The 14,297-nt window shown below is 36.0% G+C and overlaps 1 protein-coding gene across 2 annotated transcripts in view; it reads right to left on the reverse strand.

Moving 5' to 3' along the window:
- Positions 1-14,297, reverse strand: part of LOC113058332 (huntingtin-interacting protein 1-like) — a 43,322-nt gene that overhangs the window by 23,547 nt on the left and 5,478 nt on the right. The window contains exons 1-4 of one of the 2 annotated variants that reach the window (XM_026226112.1): positions 11,894-12,394; positions 3,386-3,449; positions 2,462-2,604; positions 1,332-1,388 (exon numbers count right to left, since the gene is read on the reverse strand). In XM_026226112.1, the coding sequence (XP_026081897.1) occupies positions 1,332-1,388; positions 2,462-2,604; positions 3,386-3,449; positions 11,894-11,911 (282 nt within the window). In that variant the 5' untranslated portion in view covers positions 11,912-12,394. Of the gene's footprint in view, positions 1-1,331; positions 1,389-2,461; positions 2,605-3,385; positions 3,450-11,893; positions 12,395-14,297 lie in introns of those variants that run through there. The other variant, XM_026226111.1, reaches the window with a different exon arrangement.

Consider the following 14,297-nt stretch of genomic DNA (forward strand, 5'->3'; position numbering starts at 1 on the left):
CATTAGAAACACTTCTATTGTTGACAATAATGCTAAAGTCAACATGTAATGGCATCCACAAGTTACTGTATTAGGGCTAATCTATTAATATAAATAAATCAGAAATCCAAATATGGTTTAGTGTGATTATCAAATCACAACGTCTATGATTAATTAATGCGAATACAGAGCGTGTTTCACAGCGAAGCGCAGCACTGTGTTATACACGTTCTTGTGATCCTGTGTTTTCAGTGACTCAGATCAGCTCGGTTTACAGTAAATTCTGCTCTATATAATCTCATCTACGCATCTCTGCATCTGGTCTTAGTTTGTGATGCTTATAACATGCATTCAGAAATTCCCATCTTCCCAAACTTGAAAAATGAGAAGCGTTAATAAACAGACTGTTGACAAGCTTTAAGGATTTACAATGATTTCACACCAAAATAAAAGTTTGCAGGTAAAACTTTTGGAAGTAAATAAATAAAGATGGTCATAAACATTTAGTATTGTTGCATAATAATGTTGCATTTGTATAATAAAATAAAAATATGAATACTTTAATTATTTAACTTTATATACGATTTGCTTATTTGATAGTGAAATATTACAACAATATCCCTTATTTTATTTAGTAACAACAACAATTATTTTTTAATTATTGTAAATCAGCACATTAATATATAATCACAAAATATTCTGCTAAACTAAGTTTTCACCCCAAATCTGTAATGCGACAGCTAAAGATTTTCTTTCTTATATAAACACCCATTTATTCTATGTAAGAAAAACAATTAAAAAAAAACTTTTACACTGTATTTAATAAAGAAAAAATATAATCTGAATATTTTGCAATCAATTTGTCTTTAGTATTAAATGTCAATATATCAATCAAAAAAATCTAAAATTTATAAAGCACAATATAAACAACATTATTTGACCATCGTGCTGAACATCAAATATAAGTTCTAGATAAAAGACCAAAAAAAAATAAAAACATCCAACAAAACGCACTTCATAAAAGCATTTGATAAGATTTCAGGGATGTCTGACAGCTACACTCATAACAAGCTCCTCCAGAGAGACACACACGCTCACGTCATCGTCAGATAATTACAGATCATCTCTGCGCTGAGGTTAGTGTGTCTGACTCATACACAGAACGCCAAGCTATTTAGTTGTCAATCAGCAGTAACGAAATGGATTGCTGACTGACACACTGACAGTTTCCACAATGAGATGAGAACTCCACAAGGCCTCATTCAATACGACACACAGTTATATTGAGCGAGCCTCAGTTTTAGTGGGAAATCATTCAAACCAGCAGCAGCAACTCGTGTTCACATGCTTACCCACATCCTGCTCATGTCGTTCAGGTCAGCCTTGTGCCGCATGGAGTCCTTAATGACCTGAGACAGAGAGACAGAGACAGCATTCTAGATACCTCCAATTCTCTCCTTTAAACCTCATCAAATAAGAGACCTCATTTTACCCTCAAATTAGATCAAATAAAATACATACCTCATATAAGATACCTCAAAATCAAATTAAATACAAACCTCTAATTACCATCAAATAAGATAAAGTCTCAAAATAGAAAAAGATACTGCATATTAACCATAAATAACCTCAAATAAAATAAAATAAAAACAAGTTTAAAATTCCTTCAAGTTTAAAATACAATAAAAATGCCTCATATTATCCTCAAAGAAGATACCTCAAAATCTAATTCAATAGAAACCTCTAATTACTATCAAATAACATCTCAAAATAAAAAAAGATACCGCATATTCACCTAAAAATAAAACAAAAAATAAGCTTAAAATAAAAATGCCACAAATTATCATCAAGTAAGATACCTCAGAATAAATCAATTAAGATAAAATAAAACAGGTACCTTGTATCTCAGAATGATTTATCTAAAAATAGGCCAGTTATTGGCCAAAAATGTATTTAAATAAATGTAAATTCGTTTAAAATGTCTTAAAATATAAATAAAATAAAATAGTCCAAAGAGCAGGGTGTTTTATGGCCAATATTTGATACAGTTTAAACATAGCACACACAAATATTGGGTAAAACAGCTTCTTATTATTTAAGCTGAATTGTTGTTATTGATCATTTTCTGTATGAAAGGATACTTTGGGACTGCCCACTCTGCATAGGTTATATACAGCACTCCCTTGAACAGATTTTGGGTAAGGATACAGCATATGGCACCTAAAGATGCTGTCTAAGTAGACAGCTGATTAGGTTTTTGGAACAGGGCTTGTGAGAGTTGATGTGGAATTGCTTAATATGGATAACACACACACATTGTGTGTTGCTGATGCATACAGCGTTTACTATGGGGAGCAGATTTGAGTGTGTGAGAAAAACTAATTTATCAAAGGGAGAAGCAGATATCAAGAAACTAAGCGCTTGAGCGAAAGTGAGGATGAGGTGCAATTAGATGTTTAAGAGATAATTTGGCTGTACTCACATTTGGATGGCCATCCCTCAGCAGCTTGTGGAAGACATGACAAAATTTCCAGCAGAGCACTGCATTGCTGGAAAGGGGAAGGCGGTTGACAGCAAGCCAGAATGTGTGAGCCCCCTTCTCATGGTGCGTGCCCAATATGCACGGTGAAGACGCCAGTCAAGGACAAAACTGAGGGGTGTGGGATTTAAAGTCTGCATCTCGGAGATTTCCGCATTTTATTCCAGATACTCTAGATACCTGAACCAACCTTATGGGAGAAGGACTAACCGAACCACATCCTTTCAATGAATATTAAGTAATATAAACCCGATAGCCAATAAATGATACAATTAATTGCATATATTATAATACAATTAATGGGGGATCCAAATAAACAATTGCCAATTATCGGCAGATTAATTGGTATGTCTGGCATATGGGAACATAATATCTGAGGTATCAAATATTTGGCAATAATAATACAAATAAATAAATAAAACAAGTTTAAATGCTCAAGTTTGTAAAAATAAATGACCCATATTACTCTCAAATTAGATACTTAAATTACATAAAATGAAATAAATTAATTATAGCATGTTTATAAAACAATATACCCTCAATTTAGATTCTTCAATATAAAAATTAAATAAACAAAAACGAAAAAAAGCAAATTTAAAAGCTCTTCAAGTTTAAAAGCAGGCTATTCATTGGCCAATACAAAAACAAAAACCTAAATAAAATATAAATAAATACAAACAGGTTTAAATGCTCAAGTTTCGATGACCAGACTAAATTGAAACAATGGTTATTTGGTTATTTAGTAATGCCGACGATATCAAGTTGATTTGAATTTTGTCTATCGTTTATCGGGTGATTGCCAAATGCTTATAAAATTAGCATCATAATTTGCATTTATCTTTCAGGGAGACACAACCAAAAGGATATTCCTTGCATGCTTCTCTTTGACAGCAACCTCCTGTGTGTTGATGGCTTTGTTGATGCTCACCGCCTGTAGAAGAGGAAAAGAGAAGACTATTTATTTTCTGGGCCCTTCGTTTAGCCTTTCTAGTGAGATTAAAGATTAAAAACCAGCTCACTGCAGAAGAGTCTTTCTGTGTGCTGAGCGAAACAGTGAGTTTTAGTGTTTCACTGCAGCCTTATTGGGCAATTTTAACCACCGCTGTGCAACCGCCGCTGAATACTAATGAAGTTGAGCTCAAGGAGTGTTTGACAGGCAGCATGACCTTAAACACTACTAGCGCTTGGGCTACATCCTCATAATAGTTTATGATTAATCTCTCAACCAAATACATACTGACAATACTGAGAGCTCTGAAGCAGAACAAACTTGTGAGAGACATCGAAAAAGCATAAGCCATATGTTTTCTTTCCAGTTTCTGTCACAGATGCCAAACCTCCATCAGTTCTCGGTACCTTCACAACGTAAACAGTGTTCCTGTTTAATCAGCCATCTCATTTTCAGCATGGTCAGCTGAATGTAATGAGCTCTTATTCGCCCATCAGATAATGCACATGGTTGCATGAGCCAGTTGAGGTGTGGCAGGACAAAAAGCCAAATTTTAACCAAATTCTAATGGCATTGCACATATGAGTCATAAAGCAGACAATCCCATGAAGCAATTGCAAATAATTAAGTTTTTAAAAAAAATGTGCAAGATGGCAGACAAGTCAAGCTAAATGACTATTATAAATATTTTTGGTAACACTTTACAATAATTTGTTAGTATAATTAGTTAACTACACAATTTAACATGAACTAACATTATCACTATACAAAACTATAATATCACAATAACAAAAAAACTTCCGTAGCATTTATCAATCTAAATGTTAATATCAGCATTTATTAAAAAGGTCACATATTGTACACCTTTAAGGGGTTTTATTTTAGGTTTTGATGTTCTTAAGAATATATATTTGCGGTATTAGTACCAAAAACCATCTCAATATATTTTTACAGCTCCTTTCTCAGGAGGTATGCTAAGAACAGGTCGATTTTAGCCTGTCTAATTAATATTCATGAGCCTCTCTTCTGATTGGCCTGTTGTTTCTTGAGTGATGCATGGCCAGACCAACCACAGGTAACTAGGTTCAGCCGACGTCACAGCGCTAGCTGGAGGCGGCCCACTCAAACCAGCACAAATTCGGCTACATAAGGAGCTTAAAATATCATCTTGTTGTGATGCTGGGTGCCAGAATCAACGTAATACAGCCTCAAATTAGAAATTTGAACGCATATCTGCTGCCACTGCCAGACAAAACACCGGTGACAGCTGTGGTTAAACGCGATAAAACGAGTGGAAAGGACAGAAACTATCGTCAAAAATGCTCGTGTTTGCAGCGCACACTTATTGAAAAGGTTCAATAAAGTACTGCCTTTTGTTATTAAGGACGAGTCTACAGATTTTTTGCCATATGTTTCTTGCATCTCACGACAAAAAATGTTTGTTCATGTGTGTAAAACAACAAGCTGATGATTTATATATAATCATTTGTAATTGTATATACATTGTATATGGTTTAATTGTGGCTGGAACAATAATGTAGATGTAAAAATAGTTGCCTGCTGAAATTGAAATGTAAATAAATCTTCAACATGATGTGCTAGATAGACAAAATGAGTTTGTATTTACGGTACTATACACGTTAGATGTGATCCACCTCATAGTAACAATCCTGTCAGATCGTCCATCCTTTGAGTGAAAGTGTAACGTTACAGGTCAGCCGATCTGGTTTTGTGGTTAAAGTTAACCTTTTCGACATGTTTCAGTGCTGTTGTTGCTCAATGCTCAGCAATGGCACGGACGCGATGTTGTCTGAGGGTTTGACAGTAGGAGAGTGGGACGGTGGGCGGTGCTTGGGGTGGTGACTGAAGGAGTGACTGTAGTTCTGACGTCAAATTTTTACAGAAGTCACAACGGTTCGTGAAAAATCACAGAACTTTAAGCAGGCTGTGTGCATTTTACTGTGGACTGACTGTTTTGAAATGTATGTAGTAGTTAAATAGCCCCTACATCCCAATTATCGTGAAAAAACACCAAATTTCAGTTTTGACAATATGAGACCTTTAATACATTTTTGACTACTTTTTAACTGATATTTGCATCGGTCATGTGTTTTCTATGCTTAGAACAGCACTCGAGCTTAGCAGTATGCTAAACTACAATACTGTTCAAAAGTCTGGTTTTAGTAAGAATATTTTTCCTTGAAAGAAATAAATACTTTTATTCACCGGAACACATTAAATTGATCCAGACTGGTAATAAAGAGAGCTGTTTTCAACATAGATAAAAAATGTTTCTTGAGCAGCAAATCAGCAGATCAGAATGATTTCTGAAGGATCATGTGACACTGAAAATTCAGCCTTGCATCACAGAAATAAATTACATTTAAAAAAATATTTAAAATACAAACCCGTAATAATATTTAACAACTGGTATATTTACTGGTAGATTAGGTTTTGAAACAATACTTTATTTGAATACTTTAATCATTTGAAGCAATACTGCTGCATATTCCACTTTAGACCAAAAATAAATCTGAAACGTTTTGTTGAAGAGGCCAGGGATCATCATCACAAGAAATTCTTGCAAGGATGCTGAGAGAATGCTGCTGTAGGGTGTATAAAGGTGGAGTTCAGTCTTCATCCCTGACACACTTAAATCTGACTGGGCATGACTTTGTTTAGACAGAATGGATCTGTGGGATGAGCATCTCATTGAGTCATAGCTGTGATCTCAAACATGAAGACAAAGGTAAAGAAAGGACAGCAGATTGGAAAAATCCATCCAGGTTTCTTATGGTCCAACCCACCAATAATTTTAGCCAATGCTCTTCCTCCAAAAACAGCATCTGTCCTTGAGTCGTCGGTTTCTTCCATCCCTCACCAACAAACAATGATGGATTCTGAGCTAATACATGACTAAAACCTCCCATGATCCATCAAGTCTATAAAGAGATCATCAGTAGAAACGACGTCAACAAATTTCCATCAAAACATAGGAAATGAAGACCTTTCCAAATGAAGGAGCAGAAGAGATCGGGATGCTGATGTGAGGAGAGATGTGACCCAATTTGTCCACACTAGGACTCTGTTGTCTGTGTGAATGAGTTGTGCCAGCTGCCCAGGCCTTTTGGCACTGCTGAGTGAATTTACTGGCATCCCGGCCCATTACCTCTCTCACTAACACAGGCAAATGATAAGATGAAGTGATAACGCTTCTTAAAGGAAGAAGAGAGAAATAAACTGGGAAAGATTACAAGCAGAGATTAGCATAATGTAATCACATACTTAACTCTGTAAAGCCTGACTTATGAAATAATATTCTGAATTTAAATAAATAGAAAAATTCAGACAAACTGTACAGCTAATTTAGTCTGGATAGAGAGCTCATAATTCAAGGAGGAAAAAATAAATAAAATAAGCGAGCAAAAAAAAAATTGTGGCAATTTGGTGCTTACATAAAATGCATCTCTCTCTCTCTCTCTCTATATATATATATATATATAAATGCAGCCTTGATGAACATAAGACACTTCGTTAAAAAGTATATATCTTTCATATTTAAATATGGGCATTCAAGTAAAATTCAGTTGCTTCAGTCCAGTAATTATTCATCTTGAAATATTACTAACAACATAAGTTATTCTTACATTTTATAAAAATCATTATAGATTTCACAGAATAAAGTCACATGACCTGAATTGCTTAATTGCTTTATTTTTTCTTGTAAAAACAAGAATGAGTTACTCAATTTCCTACTTCTACATTTCAAAGAAAGCTCCCCAAACAGCTGGTTATGCCACTATTAGTTAATATAATCCCTCGCCTTACAGCAATATCAACCCATTAGACACTTAATTACTGTGGCACTTTTTCTATATTGAACGGACGTAAACTTGTGAAGCACAGTCTGTGTGACTGATGATCTGCAAACATCTGCGTTGCAAACCATTCTGACGGTCATGTTGTACAGATCTGCCAAATGCACAGCATCAGTCAAATCGATGAGAGATAGGAGTAATGCACTACAGGGATATTGAGGCCAGCTGTCCTCACGTGACCCATCTGCCTGGAGAGAGACTGTAAGAAAACAGCTCTATTCTTTAACCCATGATGCTCCACAGTTGCATAGGGTGGGAAGCTATTAGAAATAATCAGTGGACAACAAGTTGAAACCGAACTCTTTTATTTGGGGGTGGATGAAAGTATGCTTGAATGGGGATGAATAGAAAATAAGAGTGTCCAAAATAAAGGAAAGAAAACAGATCACTCTAAATTTTAAATGTAGAAGCATGTATTTTCTGTAAAGCTGTTTTGAAACTATCTATATTCTGAAAAGTGCTATACAAAACAATCTGAATTGAATTTTCAAAATCTAGTTTAAAAAAAAAAAAAAAAAAAAAAATAATCAACCACACTATCAACTTGCAAAACAATAAAAAATACTTTAATAGCAACGTTTCGATCGTATGATCTTCATAATGAAGATCATATGATTGAAACGTTGCTTAACCACTTAATATGGAATATAAAACCTAACAAATACTGAATCATTCTGAACAAAAATGGGGTCATTGCCACATCCAGTCAAATCCTGATGCTTGATGTGAGATGATCATCTAAATGTGGACATGTCCATACACTCTCTCGTCTCACAGGGGTCTCAGATGTCTCTTCTCAATCTTCCCATCTCGGATCATCCTGTCCTGCCCACATCCGGTTGACTGAAGAATGCAGACTCTACCCACAGCCCTCCACAGGGCACTGCGGCCAACACAAACAACTTTCCAAGCTTCCCATTTTGGGTAAACTTACTACTTTGAAGTGGTTCAGAGAATAGTCTAGGAATAGGATGGCTTGCAGGAGCACTGCTGATAGTGAGCAATGAATGAGGCCTTGGTCTGAGGAGTGGGTGTAAAAACTAAAGTTGAAACAACTAAAAATACCTCTCGACTTCCTGAAGTGGGCCTCTGTTTACACAGGTAGGTCTGAACACCCAGAAAAACACCCTCCAAGAACATACACAGATGTCTCTTTTCCTGATGCCCACACTTAGCCACTTCTGTTTTTTCAGCTAACACAGTCTCCCACACAGCACACCACTCCACCTCTCTTAAAGGTCACAGCAGTGACGCCCCATTCACACGGGGAGTCAGCATCAACGCCTCTCATTTACTTTGAATGGAGTGACATCAAGCATTGCCAGAATTAATTGTGGGTCTGTCGCGTCAGCACAATTGCTTGTGGCAGAAATGTAAAACTTTTCAAGCACCAATGAAGGCATCAGCCAATAAGATCACCTTATGCAAACACCCTGGTGCAGACGCTAGCCAACCATGTTCATGCAACACCAGAAAACGAATGTGATTGGCTGGTGTCACCATGACAGTCGCGTCAGCACCAGGCTTCAGAAACGCCCTTCGTCAAGTGTCCACGCACCATGTGAGTGTATACTGGGAAAGGCAAAAGTGTACTGGGTTATGAAATTACATTTTCTTCCTTTTTTTGATTTGACTCATGTATGATTCAAACTTCCTCTTTCAGAGAACATTCAGTCAACACATAGGGCTCTGGAATGGAAAAAACAACCCCCACCATGTCATAACATCACCAGGAAAGTTTTTATAAAAAAAAAAACAATACCTAGCCAGCAGAATATAGGTCTATTTTTTATATTTATGAGGGTATTTTTTTTTTATATTTTCACTCTGACCAAATATAGCTAATTAACATCAAATGCAAACATATCGTTCATTACTGACGAACAGGTAATTCACACACACTTTATATATCTCTCAAATAACTGCATGTCTGCATTAACAGCTGGCTCAAGCCTCCGTTATGAGCTCTAAAATAATGTTTTGGAATTGAGGCTTGAGATGAGATGCATAAGAAATTAGTCCTACACGCAAGAAAGCCAAGGACGAAAATCTGACAAACATCGAAATACAACGTCTGAACAATATCTTGAGGTGTGGTAACTTACTAGTGTAAGCAGAATAACTGACTTCAGGCTATTGAATTATTGAACAATAATGGGTGTACATCACATTTTTTCAAATAATTTGATGCTCATGATCAATTAAACACAACACTCATCTTTGAGACTAGTTACAGATATCAGACATGCCATGGTCTAAAAGTAAATGTTGTCCATACAATTTAATTTTTTCAATAAAACATTAATATTATTTCAATAATATATATATATATATATATATATATATATATATTAGGGCTGTCTAAAATAGCGCGTTAACGACGTTAGTTGTTTGTTGTTAATTACGTCAAATTTTTTAACGCATTTCACGCATGCGCAGTGTGACAAATTATTCAGGTCAGTAAAGTCTCGTCGAACTCTGACGATTTCAGCGGCGAGTGCCGCGACGAAAACAACGAAGAAGCTTAAGGTTTTATCCCAGTTACTCTCAAATACATTCATGCCAAGCTCGATAAACAGAGACGACTTTTGTAGTTGGTACGCTGGAGCTTCTTCCTGTTATAGCGTCCTGTGTTTCACACTGCGCATGTGCAGAACACCTACATGTAATAAAGCGAAAATTACAGCTGTTTGGAAAAGCATATGCATTTTTACTTGGTTTTACTGGCACTTGAGGCCTTCAGAACGTGAAAATATCGATCCTAAAGTATTGTGGCAGAGCAAATGAACACCTCCCAAAAACAAGAGTGCCCAGAGTGCTGCTTATGTGATGGTGGCGCATGTTTGTGTTTCTGAGTTCATTCTTTCGAGTTTCTCTATGCATAAATTCATAGATATGTGGCTATATTTAACCACTGGTTCACCTAAAACTCTTACACTATCTGTAGTTAAATGGCATGGTTTGATATAATGCTCAGGTAAATTTGATCTAAGTAAATGTTAAACTTTTGAAATTCAGAAAAAAAGAACCATATATTGATGAATCAATACATGAAAATTATGTATCTGTGTCCTGTTATTTATCTTTTGGTATGCATTTAAGAAAAAAAAATGGTTAGGACTCAGGTGTAATTGCAAATAGTGATTAATCCTGATTAATCCACTGAAAATTATGATTAATTTGATTAAAAAATTTTATCATTTGACAGACCTAATATATATATATATATACACATACATACATACATACAAACACACACTTACTTTTACCCTAAAATCTGGTTTAATCTTGCTAAAGGAAACAAGGCTTGTGTTCTAATTTGTCACAGACCAAAAACATCTGCGATGAAGTGGAGCAGGTTTCTGGAAGGGCCTCACAGGCCTTTTAATTTAAGCAAAGGAGCTGAAGATCTCTGACAACAGCACAGCTGAAAGAAACCTTGAGTTTTACGAGCTTGCTGTAAACCTCAAATTCTCTCAAGAAGACACAGCTCAAAACCAAGAACTGCTCCTGCTTCAGAGCAAATTACATCAATCATTGGCCTTCCAGAAAGCTTGATTTAGCCTCGTGGTCTGTACAAACTATCCCCAGTGGGGCTTCCAGGTCCCCACTCAAGTAAAGACATGTTTTCATGCCATTGTCAAACAGAGCGTGAGGGATTTGAGAACAAGCAGATATCACACACAGAATGTTGATAGCGGACTGAAAGTCAAAGCAAAGAGAAGGACACAGTGATTCATGTCAAAACAATGAATCGAGTATCCAAAAACAGACTATGTCTCAGATCTCACAAGACCCTAAAGAGACCAACATTAAAGTCCACACTTTAAGTGCTGTGACCCTATACCCCAGAGTTTGCATTTACTGCACATTTAAAGTGACAGTTCACCCTTAAAAAATAAATAAATAAACCTTATTAAGCGGGCATTGTTTACTAACCCTATCAACCCTGACTTAAGTTCTTCTACAAAACACAAAAGGTGATGTTAGGGATGATATTCAGGTCTAAGTCACCATTCACGTTCATTGAGTGTTTTCTCATGTAATGAAAGTGAATGGTGACTTATTCTGGCTAGCATCTGTTTTTGAAACGCAAATAAACAGTGAGCAAAGTTAGTGAGAAAACAGTGGGTTTAAACAGAATTTATAACTTACTATCCATTTAAGTTGATAAAAACTGTTTTTGCGTCCCTGCTGTTTAAACGCTCAGACATCAGCGGTCCATTTAAACGCATTTTCCCTCCACCAAGGCATAAGCTTATATTAGCATTCCTGAAATCCGGGAATGTTGTGGGAAAAGCCTAGTCGAGGAGCCTAAACAATCTAATACTTGCTCAAATGTGCTTTCAATATATTTAGCGAGATGCAACTCGCTTAAATGTAACGGTCCACGGAGTAAACGCTCTAGATCTGAAGTAAATAAACAACAAAACCGTTCCTTCATATCACTCGATACAAAACAACCCCTCGAACGGGCACGCGCCAGCCCCCAATACCGTGTGGATGCACGAACACCCGCTAAACTTAAACATTTCGTCGATCACCTACCATTTTATTCGAGTCCATGGTTCAAACGGGGTTACGGACGCGAGGGTGAATCGGTTCCCAGCTCGGGAAGTAAGAAGCAGACTGCGAATCCGAGGAGGACGCAGGAACGGTCCGTTAACTCAACATGTGTCCGGTTCAGTATCGAACAGCCCCTCTCTCCTTTCTCCTGATTCCCCCCTCGATTGGCGGATGGCTCGACTCTCAAGAACGCTCTGGAAGAGCCACTGCATGAAGAGCGTTTGTCATAATCGTTTAAGACTCAATATTATGTGACAGGTTCTGAATATAACGCTAGAGGAGGAGTTCTTCGTGCATTGATGTCATTTGCCACAAAAAGCGAGAGCTGAATTATATCAAACGTTACATCACTGAAAAAGAAACAGAAGTGGAAGTGTTTGTATCGCAAGGATGGTGCAACGTCCAGTGAGACGAAAATATCATGATGAATGCTTCTGAAGACAAACAAACTGCACTGGAACTAAATTGCAATGGTACAAACCTCCCATGAGACCCACTGCTGAGGCAAATGCGTTTACGGATGCATTATCTACAGCTGTTTGCCTACTAAATGAGTCGATATATGTAGTTTAACCATCAATGTGCAGAATAGAAGACGTGATTGATGACATCCCAGTGAGGTGCTCTTAAAATACGTGTGCAATGTTAGTGGATGGCTCCCTCATCTGGTTGTGTTTGATGTTGAGGTGAAGCAGCATTATTAAACCAACAGGTGCATGTGTGTAACAGATCTAAAGACACAGGCTTTTAATTAAGAATAGTAAGGATAGAAATAAGCGAGCAAATAATAAATCATTATTAGAAACTTAGTCACTGCATAAAACTTCCCACTTGCACTTTATAAGTGACAAGAACTGTAAATGTAAATTCTGTTCATACTAAATATGCAATGCAGTTTTGTTTCTTTTATTAAAGATCATGTTATCTAATGTTCTCATGGCTCTTTTATATTAAAATGAACTGAAACTAAATTTAAATATAATTTAATGTTTAAAAAATTAGTATTCGAAATAAATCTCACAAAATGTTTCCACAAAAATATTAAGCTGCGCAACCGTTTTCAACATTGATAATAACAAGAAATGTTTCTTGAGCAGCACATCATCATATCAGAATGATTTCTGAAGGATCATATGACACAGAAGACTGGAGTGATGATGCTTAAAATACAGCTTTGAAATCACAGGAATAAATTATATTTTAAAATATATTAAAATAGAAAACAGTTATTTGAAATAGTAGTAATATTTCACAATATACCGTATTTTCCGGACTATAAGTCGCACTTTTTTTCATAGTTTGGCTATATAAAATACACACATGTATATATTAAAGAAAAATATGTTTTATATTAAATGGATTTATATATAATATAAATTATATGAATATAAAATTTGTACTTATAAATGCATGTAAATATTTTTCAAATATATACCGTATGTGTGCGTATTTATATATAAATAGTAAATATACAGAGTATACATAAATATATTATGTAAACAAAAACTTTTATAATCATTTGACAGCACTACTAAATACATTTATATTATATTCTCAGAGATGCTGTTCTCTTACATAAATCGCAAATATAAAATCTACTGCAAAATAGATGCCCCAAAAAAGGACACAAGATCAAATGATCTGAACATGATAATGTTTACATAAACTATGCACACCCAATCACTGAAAAAGGAAAATGGTGGCAGTGGGAAGGGGGGTGTTCTCCAAACAAAGCGTGCTCTAAAGGGCAATCACCTCCTGGTACTATGTGATAGGCCCATCGAGACGGTTTACACTGCCGTGCTTCATTGGTCAAGAATATTCCACCCAGAGAGATGCTATGGCATTGTATATATCTGTGCAGCTCATACTAACCACAAGCCTGGAAACTACAAGCTTACACTCGCCAGTCAATGACAAACCAGTTACTGCCCACTTATATAATGATAATGAACAAAAATAATAAAGTTCCAGTGCATCTGAGCATGCTCAGTCAACCACACCCACAGGACTCTCAAATCTTTTGACCAAGGGATTTTCAGGACTTCTCAAAGACTTCATAAAAAACAGCCATTTCAAATTGCTGAATCATTTTAGAGCTCAAATACCAATTAAAATGCATCATAAAATTATTAAGATCTTAAAAAGTTACTGTAATTTCTGACGACTCAACAAAAAAACAGAAGATAAATGTTTTACAGAAGAAAAAAAAACTGTAAGGGGCCATTCACACAGAACACATATTTGTGTCTAAAAATGCGAAATGCAGTGCTCAGGAATGTTTTTTAAAAAGCCCAGCACAGAATGGCTCCTCTGCTATGTTGCCGTCAAATAAAAGGTGCCGTGCCAACTACTGCTACTGTAAAGAAAACCTCACAACACTAGC

Source organism: Carassius auratus, chromosome 40 (genome assembly GCF_003368295.1).
Source record: "Carassius auratus strain Wakin chromosome 40, ASM336829v1, whole genome shotgun sequence".
Lineage (NCBI taxonomy): Eukaryota > Metazoa > Chordata > Actinopteri > Cypriniformes > Cyprinidae > Carassius > Carassius auratus.